General features: G+C 42.2%; 1 protein-coding gene across 2 annotated transcripts in view; it reads right to left on the minus strand.

Annotated features, from left to right (window-relative positions):
- Sema5a (semaphorin 5A) overlaps positions 1–16,735 on the minus strand; it is a 455,270-nt gene that overhangs the window by 229,479 nt on the left and 209,056 nt on the right. For both annotated transcript variants that reach the window (XM_003466703.5, XM_063257960.1), the window contains exon 4: positions 5,168–5,213. In XM_003466703.5, coding sequence (XP_003466751.1) covers positions 5,168–5,213 — 46 coding nt within the window. The remainder of the gene's footprint in view (positions 1–5,167; positions 5,214–16,735) is intronic.

Consider the following 16,735-nt stretch of genomic DNA (forward strand, 5'->3'; position numbering starts at 1 on the left):
GGGGCCCACCCTGGAAAGCACCAGGGTCCTTAAAGCTGAGTCATCATAAACAACAGTGTGTGCTGGGTAACGGAAGATGGGTCCCTCCACCCCTTGGAAGGGAAAGTGGACAAGACCTGCCTGGTAAATCCCAGAGGACACGGAAGAGGGGCTTCATTGGGGTTTCTAGGGTTCTGTGATGATTACTAAAACAACAAGGGGAACAACACTCACTGTTGCTCACCACTGACGCTAACCCAAAGTGAAGACAGAAGAACCCAGAGGAGGAGAAGTGTGCAGAAGACCACAGGCAGTCCGGATGGTGCGGGAGGAGGCACAGGGCAGACTCCGATTATGGCTCTTTGTCCCTGCGTCTTCCTCTGGGATGAGTGTGGCATATGTGTGTTTCCTCTGGGGTGAGTGTATGCATATGTGTGTGCTTTCAAATGCTTCTCACAGCATGCATTTCGTCTTTCTCTCATCATTCTTTCCTCTTTGTAAATCTAGCAACAAAAGTATGAAGCTTCCCTCAAACCACAATAGTATTAAAACAGAAAGATTTAGAAAGGATAAAATAGATTATAATTATATATTGAGGACAAAAACGTTTCTAGACATGTGTTTTTAGTCTACCACCTGCAAGGGGACCCAATGTAATCACGGTATCTAATGTAACAATGAGAATATCAAAAGAAATAAATCCATTTTTTTCTGACAGTGAATTTCACTACAAAGCACTAAATGCTGGTGAGAAATAAAGGCAGCGAGACGAAAGAATGCCGGCAGGCACAGCAGCCATCCTCCTCAGGTGGCTCACACGGAGCTGACAGCTAAAGTGACTCAAGGATGTGAGTCTGTTTCTAGACTAAGAAATGGAGGAGAAGAAGGATGAAAAGAGAAAGTGCTCAACGTGGGGAACCAGCTGAAGACTTAGAAAGCAGCCAGCCCTCACATTAGGAGGAAAGGGCCGCTGCGAAGGGGCCTGAACTGTGGCTAGGCCTAAGCAGAGCACGCTGGGACCAAAACCACACAGTCTACAGTCACAGCGCACAATGACGCTGACAAAGAAACCTCACTATTCTGGGTTGGTGAAAGATGTAGGATGTGACGCTATAACTAACATATATAAATAAAAATGACTGTCCTTGCTCAATGGAACTTGTTTTCCATACGTCTAATGGATCATCTTAAGTCACTTATGAAGCTCATACACTTCGCTTTGACAGCGCCCTCTACAGGACCAGAATGGATTCGCCACCATGATTACTTCATTTTGTTATCTCTAGAAGTAGTCATTTAAGTTAAAATAAGATATCCAGAGAAATCAACAACACCTCTTCCTTTAAGAGCAGTCAGAAGTAAGAAGAGTTGTGAGGAGCTACTAGCTTTATCTCTCCCCACACTGTGCAAACAGGAGTCTACAGACCTGCACACAGCCATAGACTGTGAGAAGGGAGTCACTCTGCAGTGCCCGGCACCAAGGGACCGTTTGGCATCTGTCATGAAGGCTGCTCTTTAAAGCCACCACTCAGAGTGTCACTGTCCTGCTTGCCCCTGTGTCAGTGCAGGAAGCTCTCTCCAGGGGATGAGGCCCATGGGCTTCCCTTCTCAGTGGGAGCATTTCAGATCCATCAGTAACTCCCGCTGTGTCCACCCAAGGGAGCCATGGGAAGGGAAGCCATGATCGGAAAAGGACAATCAGTGTCCATACATGCGCATTAATGGCAAATGTATTTCTTAACTGTCGCATCTATTTATTTTGACATAGTGTCAAGCAATGCTACAAGAAGAGCACAATGGACTCACATGCATTCCATACTTCAATTCCATGATTCTCATGTTATCCCATTTTGCTTTGTCATTTTTCTCTGTGCACATGTGTGCACATCTGGAATGCATACTTCCAGTGCTCCTAGACCCTCTGAGCCATCAGGACTAAGACAATAAACATGCAGACTCAACATATTCTTGAGAACACACATATCTACACAGCCCAGGTTTTAGTATACAGAATGCCAAGAAATATATGATGGTACGAGGATGAAAGTGAGCAGACTATATGGGTCTTTTGGTCTGCATGCTTATACCAAGTAATTTCTGAGTCATTTGAGAATACGATACAGATATACACTGAGTGACTTGCATATTTCAGGAGGTTTTCCTAAAGAATAAGCGCATTCTCCTCCATCACAGTTGCCAGTACAGTTATAAAAATCAGAAAATGAGTCTTATCTGCAATCACATTTTGTAAGCTGCCCCAGTAATGTCACTCTTACCAAGAACAAACATCTACCCACAAATTAACTGTAGATCAAAACTGCATTTGATGGTCATCTTCATTTGTCCTCTTCTATGATGTAACAACTCTTCATTCTTCCTAAAAACAACTTTCATGGCTCTAATCTTAAAAGGGTAAAGGCCAGCATTTCGAGGATGTCCCTCACTGTGGGTTTGTCTGATGGGTCCTCAAAGTAAGTAAGGCAGATTACAGTGTCAGGCTGGGATGCCACAGAAATTCAGCTGCACACTACTCAGGCAACAGCCTTCTTCTCATTACTGGCAAAGTTATTGTGAACTGTTTGGTGGCAGGATTTCACCAGGTCTCTTCTTCGTACTGTCAAGTTGCAAGGTACTGCCTGTAATTAATAAGTACTGTATAACAAAGTACTAAGGGACAGTAAATACCCTAGCTGTCATCAAACTCTAATTCATACACTTTAGCAACCATGGGTCATTTTTGCCTAGATCAATTTTAGGGTAATGACAACCAAATCTAATTCTCTAATTAAGACACTCCTTCAGCATTTAATAGTTGGTGTTTTATGATGACAGGTTAGTCCTTCTATGTTGCTTGTTTATTTATTCATTCATTTCTTAGGTTAGTATTTGCTCATGGACCACACATTGAGTTAACATATAATAACCTCTACTATAATTACATATTTTTGGCCATCCAGTCTTCCAGATTTTTTCAACATGCTTGAAGCTAGTTTCTAAATCCCTTTATACACCTTCAACATGCTTTAAATATTTCTTTATCTTCTGAAACAAAAATTCTTTTGATTTTATCTGCAATAAGAAACTGGTTTCTTGTGTTGGAGAATTCTATTTAGAAACCAAGGACTGTGAGTTATGTATGCTCACTACTAGTAGAATACCCGTGCATCTAGAACCTCTTAGAAACCTTCAGAAATAAGAAACAAAGACAGTCAACAAGCTTGGGAGCACACATGTTTCTACACAGCTCATTTTTCATATACATTATGCTAAACCATATATTATGAGAATCAAAATGAGCATAAAACATCTGTCTTACATATTGAGAGGTCTCTATTTTATAAGAGAATTTAAAATAATCTTTGAGATGGCATTTTGATTAGAACATTGACCATTTTGGATTGACAAGAACTATACAAAAAATATTATATATATATATATATATATATATATATATATATATATTGTGGTACACAACATGATATTGGAGGTATACACTGTGGAAGGGCTAAGGTAAGCTAATTAACATACATATTACCTTACATATGTTTTTGTAGTGAGAACACTTAAAAGCTACTTTCAACAATTTTGCTGCACAATATTTATTAGCTACAGTCAGGGTGCTACACAATACATCTCTACCACTTATTCTTCCTGTCTACCTGGATTTTGTACTCTTTGACCATTTGTTAATTTCTCCTCATGCCCCAAGCTTTTGGTAATCACCGCTTTACTCTGTTCCCACTATGTCACTTTCTATCCCTTCATGTACTCATTTTTCTGTGTCTGGCTTATTGCAGTTAACCTAATGCTCTCAAAATGTTGATCATTTTAATTACTAAATAAGTTCATCATTTTAACAACCACTCTGTGCATTTAATGACTTGTAAAAAGTCAAGTCATGGTCGAGTGTGCTAAAGTGATTATGATGATTTGTTATTATCATCAGTCTTAATTTTTGTATTTAGCAGCATGTTTGTGGTATGCGATGTTTACATTCTTTGTGAGAAGTTGGCACATGTATATAACACATATTAATTCTTTCTGCATTCTTTTCCCCTCCCCTCCCTAGCCCCTCATCCATCTTGTGTTCTCCTTATTTAAAAAAAAAAAAGTATTTGCAGCACATACTGCTTACATTCCTTCTGTGGAGATGGTAACATATTATCCCTTTTGAAAACACACACTGTACATGTTGCCTAAGAAATTGCTGAACTTTCTCTTGTTGGTGAATCTCAGTTTGCATGTGCTGTGATAGCATGGGGTTGGCGGACATTTGTGGCCGCTGGCCAGTAAAAAAAACCAATTATTACTAGAAGTCATGCAACTAGACCACAAATCTGGATGTCATGTTCTTCGAAGCTCTTGCTTGTTTCCCAATTTGATTAATAAAAAATAGACATTAACATGAAAACCTATCTTTAGAGCTTCCTATTCACAAATACCAGCAGTACAGAAAAAAGAAAATAACATAATCTTTCCAACCACTTCTTAGAGCCGAGAACAGGAGACTGATATTCATATTAGTTGAAGGATATTTTCTAAACTGTGCACAGCCCAGAGATTGTAGTATGGCCCACAAATAGCTCCAGAATCTCAGCAAGGAAGAACACTGTGCTACCACCCTCTTTTGTAGGAGACTTCCATTATCACACCTTTCTAAAAGACTAGAAGAGGGAGAAAGCAAGCATTTACAATTGAGACCTACAAGAAAATAAGCATCTCAACATACGGGTGTAAGGCTCATTCAAACTGCAATAACAGAAGCAGATAAATGTCATTTGTATCTAGTATTATTTATTCTTTTCTGTACGTAACTTTCAGCCCCATATTCAAATTTATGTAATGATGAACAAAAATAGGAAATGAGGCTATTTCATAAGAGTGTGATGACTGCAGGCAACAAGCCCGACCAATCCCGGCCCCGGCCGCTCCCAGACTTGGAGGCAGCATGCAAGGCACTGTCAGGCTCCGGATGCAGAGGGCCTACAGAGACAGCCAGGAAACCAAGAGCAGGAAAGACAGAAGGAAAGGCCAGCCAGTTATTAAAGAAGGGGATGTCCACCTCGCACAGGCAGGCCAGCGTCCACAGCGCAGCCCACTGATGAAATGATCCCGCCAGGTTCCTGTTCCCTCAGTCAGAAATTCTTTTGGATGGGGAAAAAGCTTGAGAAAAACAAATTGCACCTACCTGGATGAGAGACAGATCCTCCAGCTGCAATCTGAAGAGGTAATTTCTATGAGACACAAAAAAAGAGTAGGGTGATTTTCATTAGATTCCACAAATAACTACAGTTCATAAACATTACAAGCACAAGGGTCAGAAGCAATGATCTGGCTTGGAAGCCTCCTTCCGCTCAGGGCACACAGAGGTCAGCTCTTCTCAGTCCTCAGAGGAGAAATGGGTGGCCGGTGTATCAGTGACACACATTAGAGGTGGACGAGAGCACCCACACATCAGCAAGGTGTGGGAGTGACTGGGAAACCTCAGTCATTCGCGGCTCTCTTGATCTATTTGGATTAGAATATGGACACGGCATTGGAACCTGCAACTAACTTAAGTAAGCAGGCATACAGCTGTGCTTTGTGAGTTTTCATTCTTGCTCATCACCTGCACTGGGTTCTATACTTAGGAGTTTGAACGCAGCCTGTGATGTGAGTACCCCGCACTCTATCCTGCCGCATGAATTCAGTTTAGAGGTGTACACTGGTTGGTCTGCACAAAGAAGCTGACTCGGTCTAGAGTCTTAGTTCTGAGTGTCCATGTGTGGTACAGGAAATTAAATAAATAAAAACTATCATTTTTTAACAAAGAATGCACAATTGAGATCAGCGGGCCATAGGCAAAAAAAAAAAAAGTAAGCGAGGCTCTGGCCTCCACTTTTATAGCTTTGGCAAAATGACCCATGGGCCTCCATTATCGTGTGACGTACTGGCCTCCAGATGAACTGTGATGGCCTCCTGAGCACCACATGGAGAAGGAGCTGAGACAGCAGGAAGGGAGGAGAAAGTCGGTGTGGCTGGAAACAGGAAAGACATGACGGCACTTGACGGAAAGCAGACCCCAAGGTGCAGATGGGCATAGGCAGGGATGGACAAAGGGTCTGTCTACAGGGCTAAGAGGGAAAATCTCCAGTACCAGTCAGAAACAAATGTGGGTTCCATTTCCATTCACCATCTTGGGAATGGGGAGAAAAAGGATGTAAAAACTGGACATGCTGTCTCAGGTCAAGTGCTAACCAGGCCAAGGGACATCCTCATGGTTGTGGACAGGGACGTGGAGCACAAGCCTCAGGATGCTGCTGGAGGTCAGCAGGGACTCGGCCCCTCTCAGGAGTCCCAGGCAGCACCCTGGCAAGTAGCTTCTTACATCTGCTCCACACCATGGAGTAACACCGTCTGCACTGAATGAAAATCACCTCCTCCAGCCCACTCCACTGTCCTCTCCACTACCCTCCTTCCCATTTAACTTCTCATACCCTGCCACAGAGGCTTCTAGGTTGCCTGGCAGATCACCCCCACCACACAGCTGTTTCTTGGGGACTCCCCTGTTTATTACACATGAGTTGGGGCACCCTATACAAATCCAGGATCAGGATGTCTCTGAGGCAGGAGAGGGTGTGGTTATTTAGCTGGACACTATGAAGAGGTCAGGCTTCCAACAGAAATGTCATCTGAAAGGGAAGGAGTGCTCCAGGGGAACATTGCAGCCCAGTTGTCACCTGAGACTGCTGGTGGATCCAGATCTGCCAGGCTCTCATCCTTCCCAAATGGGAGGCTGGAATTCACACATTCAGCAAGGGGCTTGTTAGAGGCCACTGCTGGCCAACACATTCGTCATGCCCTTGCACACTGCCTGTGTGCACCCCGGATCCCTGCCTTCATGCATTCCTCAGTGGGTTCCTGGCCACAGGACCCTGCCCCTCCACTAGGGGAGGCAGCACAGCCTAGTGGTTAAGAATATTCATCAATGCCTAGAGCTCCACCACCTCAGGACCTCAGGAAGGAAGTGAGACCACTCTGCATTAGTTTCCTCATCTCTAAAATGGACCAAAGAGTCCTATCTACCCTCTACTTTGCATAAGGATGAAATGCAAAGAGAACACTCAGAATGGGGCCTGGCCCACTTGCAGATACTCTACCTAGAGAAGCAACTTCTAGACTGTTTATAGAAAACAGTGAAGCTGAAGCTCTCAGCATGGCCCTCACTGCACAGAGAAAGGAAGTGTGGAGACACCCTCCAGCCACTGGCGCTGCCAGAGAGAAGCAGAGCGCAGATTCCTGCTGGTGCCCTTGCCTGGCTGCTGTGGGCAGGGATGGAAGCGGTGGTACTGGGCTTCTAGAAAAGCAGACAGCAATGTTTCACTTCTCAGTTCCGAGATCAAGACAGTGCACTATTTTTCAATCCACAGGCTATTTTACGAAGACTTTTTGTATTAATATTTCCAATAAAAGAAACCACTCATACCTTATGTCAAAATTACTTGGCAGCTTTGGTGTTAAGGTGTGTTCACTCTCACTCTCTCTCTGTCCTATCTTGTCCGTCTGTCTCTATCTCTTTCTCTCTCTTGGACATGTTCATGCTGCAGTATTTGGAAATTTTCTTGTACACACAGAACGACTCAAAGAGCTCTCGGACCCTTGAGGAAAGAGGCCAATATTACTCATGATGCTCTATAGAGCTCTGGACAGAACAGCTAGAGAGAAAAGTTCAATGTGCTTTCTCTACCTCCAGAGGGGCCTGTAAGGGGCACAGTGATCACTCTCTGTAAGCCCTGATTCCAGTTCTGACGCGCATTCCATAGCGGGACATACCGAGCACAGATGACAAACATGCTAGGCTCTCAGTCCACATCTCACCGAGCAAATGTAACTCTGCTTACCTCTATGTTTCCAGCTCCCAGTGTGCTAACAGACTATAAATTACACCCCCCGCCAAAGACACTGCCAGGGGATTTCAGCCATTTGTTCCTGTTGGCCTTTCTTCCCATCCAATTATCTTACCAATGACTAAGAATCCACATGGCAGAGGCATTCAGTAGGTAAAAGAAAGAAACAGAGAAGACTGTCATGTCTCCTAGGAAACATCCATCACAGTTATGAGGAATCACCACCATCTCCTCCACCATGTCTACCACTTCCATGACCGACACACACAAGAGAGAATGCACAGTTTCCCTTTGGGTTACAAGATGCAAATTGGTAATTTTTAACTCATTTTGAATTTTTTGGTCTAATAAAGAAAGAATCCAAGAACTATAAAACTAAGAAGCCACTGAAGAATATATACACTTCAATATATACATGAAGAAACGTTGACAGATTAAGAAATGCATCATGACTTGTCCAAAAGTATAAGGCTTCAGAGAAAGACAGGATTAGAAACAGACCCATCTCATTGTGCCCTTTATCCAATGGTGTCTCCTGCATCCACCAATTAATCTCCAAAAGTCCCCTCCCTAAATTCACTTGTAAGAAATATGCACACTCAGAGCCATGTGGACACAGGAATAGTTCTTACAGTACAGTATATCTTAGCATCACTGTTCATTCACAGGAGCATTTACAGATCACCATAAGGTTTTTCAAATCTTAATGCTGCTAATAATAAGCTGTCAGTATCAGACCACCATGGCTCCCTCTGAAACTGTGATTTGTTTATGATCTGCCTATTATAAAACCAAGTAACTCTTGCTACTCTGCCTTATTAAATGCTACATATTTTGTCCCACACTATTTGCTTAAATTCTTCCTGAAATGGTCTACTCTGTATTTCATTTTAAGAGTGAACTGGTTTCTTAATTAGAAAGCTAAGCTATACAATCTGTCACCCTATCTAAATAGCACACTTCCCTTTATAAAAATGCCCACTGTTAGATGCTGCTGGATGAGTATCTGGCCATGAAATGGTTCCAGCTTGTGGTAGAATCAGAAGCTGGCCAATCCTTGCAGTGAAAGAGCGCTAGTCAGAAATTGGGGCACTGCAGCCAGGCCTGTGAAGAGGACGTAAATACTCTGACATCATGTCCCTCTGGTCCCTTCCCACCCATCATGGGATTAACAGGCCACCTCATGACAAACTGCGCCACCAGCACCAAAGCAACAGGGCCAAGCAAGGACTGAAACCTCCGAAACTGAGTCAGAATAAAACTCTCCTTAAAGTTGATCATCTCAGGTACTTCGTTCTACTGGAAGAAAGGTAATTAACACAACTATCTAACGAAAAACCTGTTTATCGCAACTAATTTCAGTAAGTTCCTAACAAGGACTGGTATTTTTCCTACCTAAAATTTCAAAATAATCTGAAATGATATCTTGACTCATAGCTTGTAAAAATACTTTATGTAAATTTAATAAGTACTTATGATAATATTTGTTAACCATAAAGACTTGAGAAAGCTTACTTGAAAGTGTTGAAAGAATTTATCAGAATTATCTATAGCTGTGTGTAGCTTCAATAACTACTTCAGTCCATTTTCGTGTCAATTTGAGAGTCACATATTTCTCACATTTTTCTAAGGCACAGGGTTGACAGCTGCTTTTAAATATTTGTTTCATGAACAAGAATGGCGTACACAAAACTAAACTAGTCCATGAACTGCTTGGATCTTTCCCACATTAAAAGCATAGGATATTACACATTGTAATATTCACTTCATTTTGTTGTAATTTCCAACTATCTAAATGATATCTTACAAGGTAAGTCATAAATGAATCACTCAAAGAATACCCTAATCACTTGTGTAGGAGCCTAAAAATCTGACTAAACACAGTGTGGGTTCCACTCATCTCAAGCCCTTTTCCTCAAACCATGTGGTTCCAAGTACAACTCCATGGCCATTTTTGTCCTAAGAAAAATCCCAGATAGCATCATGAGGGACCTGAACTCTCTCAAGATAGCTTGATTCATCTCTGTTGGAGTCAATACACTGTGAAGCTAAAGGTTACAAAAATAAAATCTCCTAAAAGGAAATAAGAAAGGGATGCTCCCAGCTGCTGGGCCACTCATACAGCAAAGTAACACCTACATCCCCGCAGGTGGCCGTTCCCAGGGCACTGCAGGACTGGTCACCACTTTATCTTGTGACTGTGAGAGTCCAGAGGAGGAAAAATAATAAATGTGAGCTTCACTAGAAAGACTACAGCCTGTCCAGCACAAAGGAGCGATGCTGGTGGCTCCTGGCCACGCAGTGACCCGGACCACGTGCTACCCGGGGGTCAGTTTCCTAATGGCAATGCTCTGAGCAACTCGAAGCTTCTAAGGGGCCTCATTAATCTTCTCATACTCCCAGATGTGAACAGGTACTGATGAGGACCGTGGTCCTTCTGCAGGGGTTAAGAGACTGGTTTCTCAGTGCTGTGCTCATAGGGCTAAAGTGGCCAACTCGCCTTCCCATTCCCCCTTCTCAGTAGAGAGGTACAAAGCAAGAGTTAGCCAAGCGGCGATCCTGGTTTGGTTTTAATGGCTATGATAAATAAACATATGAGCTTTTCTTCCCTTCATATGCGTCTACTTTTTTTTCCCAATGTTTTGGAATAAAAATAGACATTGCCCATTCAAACGCAACAAACCACATTACTTTTAGGAGTAAATGATATATGAAGAGTCCAAAGATCCAGCAGACTGAATAATTCAAATCACAAAGCCATTAAACTTGGCAGATGCAAAATGACAGTATTAAAGCCCGAACATCTATTCTCCACCAGACATGGGAGTGAGTTCTCTCCCTCTGCACTGGAGTTTATTTCTTATTGACTCGCGGATACAAGAATTCATTTTTTGGGTCCCATATGATCCCCCAGTGATCCGTTAGCCACAAATCACTAAACACAACAATATATTCTCAGAGGAAACAGTGTGGTCCTTAATAGATGGAGTTCAATTGTGTGTTCACATAGTCATAAAACTCAGCCAGCATTAGAGAAAAGGCTGAGCCATCATGGGCATATTAACTGAATGGGTCATTTTATCTAGAGACACCATAAAACTTAACTCTGACCCCATTAATTATGAACTAGATGGGTGTTTTAAAATGACATTCTCGTAGAATAACTCAGTTGGTCTCTGATGAATATAGCTGTACAATCAAGAAAAGGATCCCAAGTCCTTATTTAACAGGAAGTCACAGGCCTTCTTAGGGCTGAGGGGAAGGCAGGATGACTGAAGGCAGCACATTGTATTTTGCAGTAAAGTGAGCTGGAGACAGGAAAGCAAGGAAATTCACAGAAAACATTTTCACGGTGGCATGAAGAAGTTCTGTAGCTGTCTTATTGCGAAAAGTGTAGAGCAAAACTGCTGAGCAAACAACTTGAAGAAAACACATACACTTTGTTGACACTGTCACCATCCGGGTACAGCTGAGAGGGGACATCAACCGAAAACAGCCTCTTCTGCACCTGGGTCCCTGCCATTCCCTCCACACTTTCTTCACGGCAAGCCCCACCGGTCAGTATCCAAGTGACACCCAGCTCCCAACAGTGACACCGTACCTGATGTCCCTATGCTCAACAACAATAACAAGCCTGCAGACTACAAAAGCGTCTGTCACCCTAAAGTAAAGGAAAACAGTGTATCTGTTAAAGCAAAATATGCTTTAGGAAAAATTAGCCTAATTATTTAAATATAAATATTTAATAACTCAGTAATTTCAATAACCAAAGAATATGAAGACTGAGTGGGAAAGCCCAAGTTTTAAAATCACAAAGATGTTCCAGACATTAAATAGCACTTTACTGAAATAAGTAACATTTGATTACAATGCTTGAACTATGGTTTTATAAATCTTTGCTAAAAAAATTTAAAATATCTTAATAAATGTTTATATTGTTCAAAAATTCAGTCAGAATTTTTTCTAATCTCCTCAAAAAATAATCAATATATAAAAGTATTTAAACTATTGTTTTTATTTCTGTTGTGGTTTTATTTCTAATGCTCACTCTGCCAGAATATTCATTGTTCACCCCATTCCTTACTCTAAAAATAGCATTTCAAGCCCCTTAACAGTCAAAGAATACACAAATCGTACACCAGCAGTTCAAATGATGCTACTGTACTGCTAGCCCCCTACTTACAAGCAGAACAAAAGGAGGTAAGAGAAGCTTAACCACAATAATTAAATCAATGCTGTCATCTCAGAAATATGAAATCAGAAAAACCTTTACCCAGAAGTGTATTTATGGCCAAAATTATTAATCAATATTATTAATAATCAGCCTGACCCTTAAGTTGTATTGGCCTCTAAATATCACTTGCAAATCTCAGCGCTCCGGAGACTACAGGTGACAATTTACTGCCCCAACCTGAACTTTGTGACTTCTACCTTGTGGGCCTGCTGGTTGAATGACTTGTTTCTTCATCTTTCAGTGAAGTAGAAATAATTTTTCACTTGAAACCATATTAACAATTTCTGTGATTCTTTTAACCTGTGGTTTTCTAATTACTATATATAAAATTGTATTTCTGGTTTACCATCAGAGTTAGTAAAGTGGGAGTTTTTCCTTACATGACTTTAAATAATCAGAAGACGACGGCTTGTTTTCCCTTACGCTCAAGCACAGTGAAAACCATCACCATCAGTCGCTCCAAGCCCGCTGAGGCCAGTCTAGGTGCTGCCTGCAGTCAGCCCACACTGACCGTCCTCGGTCGCTCTGTAACACGTCTCAGAACGTGTCTTACTCACGACTGGCTCAGATTGGCTTCTCTCTTCTCCTCCTTGACATCCATCCTACTGCCATCCTCCAAACTCCCCACATTCTGCACACGACCAGCTAAGGCCATTCCTGGTGCAGACCTGAGCGCCTGAAGCCCCGGCCTTGGAAAGCTCCTGGGTCCTCAGTGCGTCCAGCAGAGGTTCGGACATTCACCATGCTGTGGATGCCAGAGAGTCTGATTTCACCAGAGGCTGGCGTGGCTTCCAGAGAGTCAGACTGAGATCTCTCAGGGGACTCTCTGGTGGCCAGAATTGAAATCTTCTCTAGGGGACCCAGTCCAGACTTTGAATTTGGACCCTGCCTGACACTTAGGAGCCGAGGGACAATTACTTCCACCTGAGTCACCAACACGTCCGACTGTGCGGAGCTGCTCTCAGCCCCACCAGCGTCCCTGACTCCAGCAGTCTCTCTCTGACCTCCAGGCATCTATGGAGGCCAGCTACAAGCCCGACTGGAACAGCACCTTCTGAGCGCAGACTCTCAGCCTCAGGTCCATCTATCCTTTTAGTCTTCACAGTTTTAGGGCCTTTGCCCCAAGTTCTCTGGAAGAATTTAATTGTTTATGTCCCTGTCCCATCCAGTGAAACAGCAAATGTTTTAGTAAAGGACAGGGAAGCAGATATTTCTCCTCTTTACTATATGAAAGCTGTCATCTCCATGGTCACACTTCAGATACACACATCCACACTGTGCGAGGGAAGGGATTTCTTTATGTTCCAATAAAACTTTATTAGCCAAAGTAGGAAATCTATTCAGGGCTCCTAGCTTGCTGAGCTGTGTGTTAGACTATAAACTCTTTATCACACTCTTCACTTTTGTTTTCACAATGCCTAAGGTATTTTACAGCATTGGGAAGGTAAAACAAATATTTGATGAATGAAAATCTGAAATATTTGATGAATGAAAATCAGCTGCCCTCCATAGATGCCTGGAGGTCAGAGAGAGACTGCTGGAGTCAGGGACACTGGTGGGGCTGAGAGAAGCTCAGCACAGTCGGATGTGTTGGTGACTCGGGTGGAAGTAATTGTCCTTGAGCTCCTAAGTGTCAGGCAGGGTCCAAATTCAAAGCCTGGACTGGGTCCCATAGAGAAGATTTCAATTCTGGCCACCACAGAGTCCCCTGAGAGATCTACAAGCTAATAATTTACGACGGTCCCTGGGTGGAACTTGGTAAGTAAGTGAAAAGCAATGAACACTCAAGAATTTGTAGCATACACATACACATAAAGTAGAGGCTTATTAATTGTCACCACAACCTTTGGTTGGCTCGTTCATGGAAAATGGAAAAGGGGAAGACTTTCTTTATTTAAATAAGTTAAGATGTAATTACTGTAGGCTTAGCTTCTGCCAGCTTAAGCAGGGAAAACAGTAAAGTCTTTTGTTGTTTAGTTGTTTTACTAACAGCTATTTAACCAAATTGATTACAGTAAGTCTCTCCCAAAGAAGTTTCTTCCAGCCACCAGTTTGTTGTTACACACAATCTCCAGAAACTTAATCTGCAGAACAGGAATAGCAGGCAAATAGATCTTAATTTTGAAGAAATAGCCCAGCTGACCCTTGGGTGCTAATGCTTGAAAAATATTAGAAAAAAATTTTTGAAAAGCATAGCAAACAAGTGACTTTGTTTTAAAACACAGACCCACGGTAGCTCGGTGGTAGAGTCCTTGATCATTACTGACTGGGTTTAATCCCAATCCAATAAAAATAAAAATAAAAAATAAATAAGATCAAGCTAATCTTTCAAATAGACTGAGGAAAAGAAAGGGGAGACAAGGCAGAAGGAGAAAGATGAACAAAAGAATACTTTCAAGAGAAATGACACCCATGCATTTAGTCCTGGCTATGGAAAAGAAAGAAGGAAAGCAGAGAAAGCAAGTAAGAACAGTCACCGGTGCAGAGAAACTCCAGGAGAGCCCGGCCACAGTGGGAAGGAAGAGCACCGCCCCTCCTGTCACCCTCAGCCTTTCCTAAGCCACACTCAGGGTACACGCAACAGCAGCAGCATCACGACCCGGATCTCTCTGGTTTTCTGCTTTTGGATTTGATCCTCATCACAATCCCATACCTCTCAGCAGGTGCAACCTTTAACTGTACAAAAGTGGCTCAAATTCGTCCTTCCAAAAACGGGAGCAAGTGTATCTCCCGAAAGCACAGTTGTGGATCAGATAAGCATCTCATTACTCATTTAATTACAGATTGCTTCCAACAGGTTGATGCTAAGGCAAAACTTTAAAGTCAAAATGGGAATTAAAACCACCAAGAGAGAAAGCACACTGGCCAAGCTTAGGAAAAATGAATTTTATAACACTCTAAAATTTAGACCTCTTTGCTTGGAACCAGTGGCAAAGTCATCTTCAAGGGAAGACTTTATTCTAGTTAAAAGAGGCCTGCCTCCTTACTCAGCAGGATCTTTTTGAACACAAGAATTGCTAAAACAATCAATCAAGGGCCCATTAGGCTAAACTAGCTCTAGTTTCCTGGGTTCCTATGTGAGCAAACCAACTCATTATAAGCTGTAAAAGGCAAATTAAATCCAACCAATCAGAAACTACCAACTAACCTCTATTAAGAACCTTCACGAATCAGAAAACACCAATTAACTTCTGACGAGGAAGTCTACAATTTTAACCAATACCTTTATTTTGTCTAGCTTCCTGAAAGAACAACTTCCTGTCTCTTCCTTCACTATTTTTCCAGGAGCAAGAACCAAACAGCTTATGATCAGCAGGTGCCTGATTCATGAATCACTGGATGGTCAAATGAACTCGTGAAAATTTTACTATACTTATTAAGTTCACCTTTTAGGAGTTCTAATTATATAAAGCATATTTAATCCCAGAGTGGCCACAGTATGTTAATATTTCCTTTTGTATCCTCAGTTTTTTAGACTCAAAACCCGAGTCAAACAAATGGCTCAAAATATGCATGAACCTTTGGAACCATTTCATTATGACTATATAAAGAAAATCAAACTCTGCTGTCTTAGAAACAGTCAGATTTTAGTTTTGGTTGTTTGGTTTTTGCCTTCAGAGTAAAGCTGATCAGCAGCCTATATTATTCTTGTGTAAACACAAGCACACACACACACACACACACACACACACACACACACACAATGATCAAAATATATGGCGAATGTTAAAGTTTACAACTTTCATTAGACTGAATGCACATTCCCATTAACTCTTCTCTGAATACCCTCCTCTCCTTGACCACACTTACACCGTTCTTCTTGACACTTTCTAAAGCAGTGATGGAAATTTTCTCCCCTGCCTATCTTTATGAAAGGTGTTCAAAAATACCGTGATCGCTATTACCAAGTATCACCCGCTAGAAAACAGGCTGGTAAAATGCGATGGTGTGTCTCATCCACCGGCTTCATGATATCTGGCACCCGGCACCCTCCAGATCTTCCGTAAGACAAAATGACCATGAAAGGTAAACATTCTCTATTGAATCAGGATGTGTAGGTGGCCAGGACAGTGGAACCAAAGATACTCATGAAAGAGGACTTCCAGACCTGCTTCAGAAAGGGACAAGAATCTTGGGATAGGTGCCTTCCAAGGGAGAGGAAGAACTGTGAGAAGCATTAATGGCATTGTGTCTTTTGATGCAGCAAATATTTTTTATTTAACATTCATCATGTCTGTTGATCACACTTTGTGTGTTTGTGTGCATGGATGTGTGTGGCATCTGGTGTCTGTCTATTGACAGCAATGGTGAGTCAGGCACTTCTGTGCCAGGCGATGGATGGGGCATGATCCAGCTTCTATCAGGTTTGGGGTGCAAGGAGAATCATGCATCTCTGGTAGCTCTTTCTTGGCATCTGTATATTGCTACCATTTTGATGTAGTTTTAATAGAATTAAAATTTTAAAATTCTGAGTACATAAAGCATTGTATTTCTCATCAATATCTTCACCATGTTTGGTCCCACTGCCACCCTCCTGGCAGGGGGTTGGCTCCTGTGATCCTACAGGTTCTTGTGTGAGAGGTCAGAGGGTCGCCCTCCCTGGAATCCCTGAGCTGTGACAGTGCCCTTCAATGAA

This window comes from Cavia porcellus, unplaced genomic scaffold (genome assembly GCF_034190915.1).
Source record: "Cavia porcellus strain 051 isolate PalLab524CR breed Dunkin Hartley unplaced genomic scaffold, mCavPor4.1 scaffold_11, whole genome shotgun sequence".
Lineage (NCBI taxonomy): Eukaryota > Metazoa > Chordata > Mammalia > Rodentia > Caviidae > Cavia > Cavia porcellus.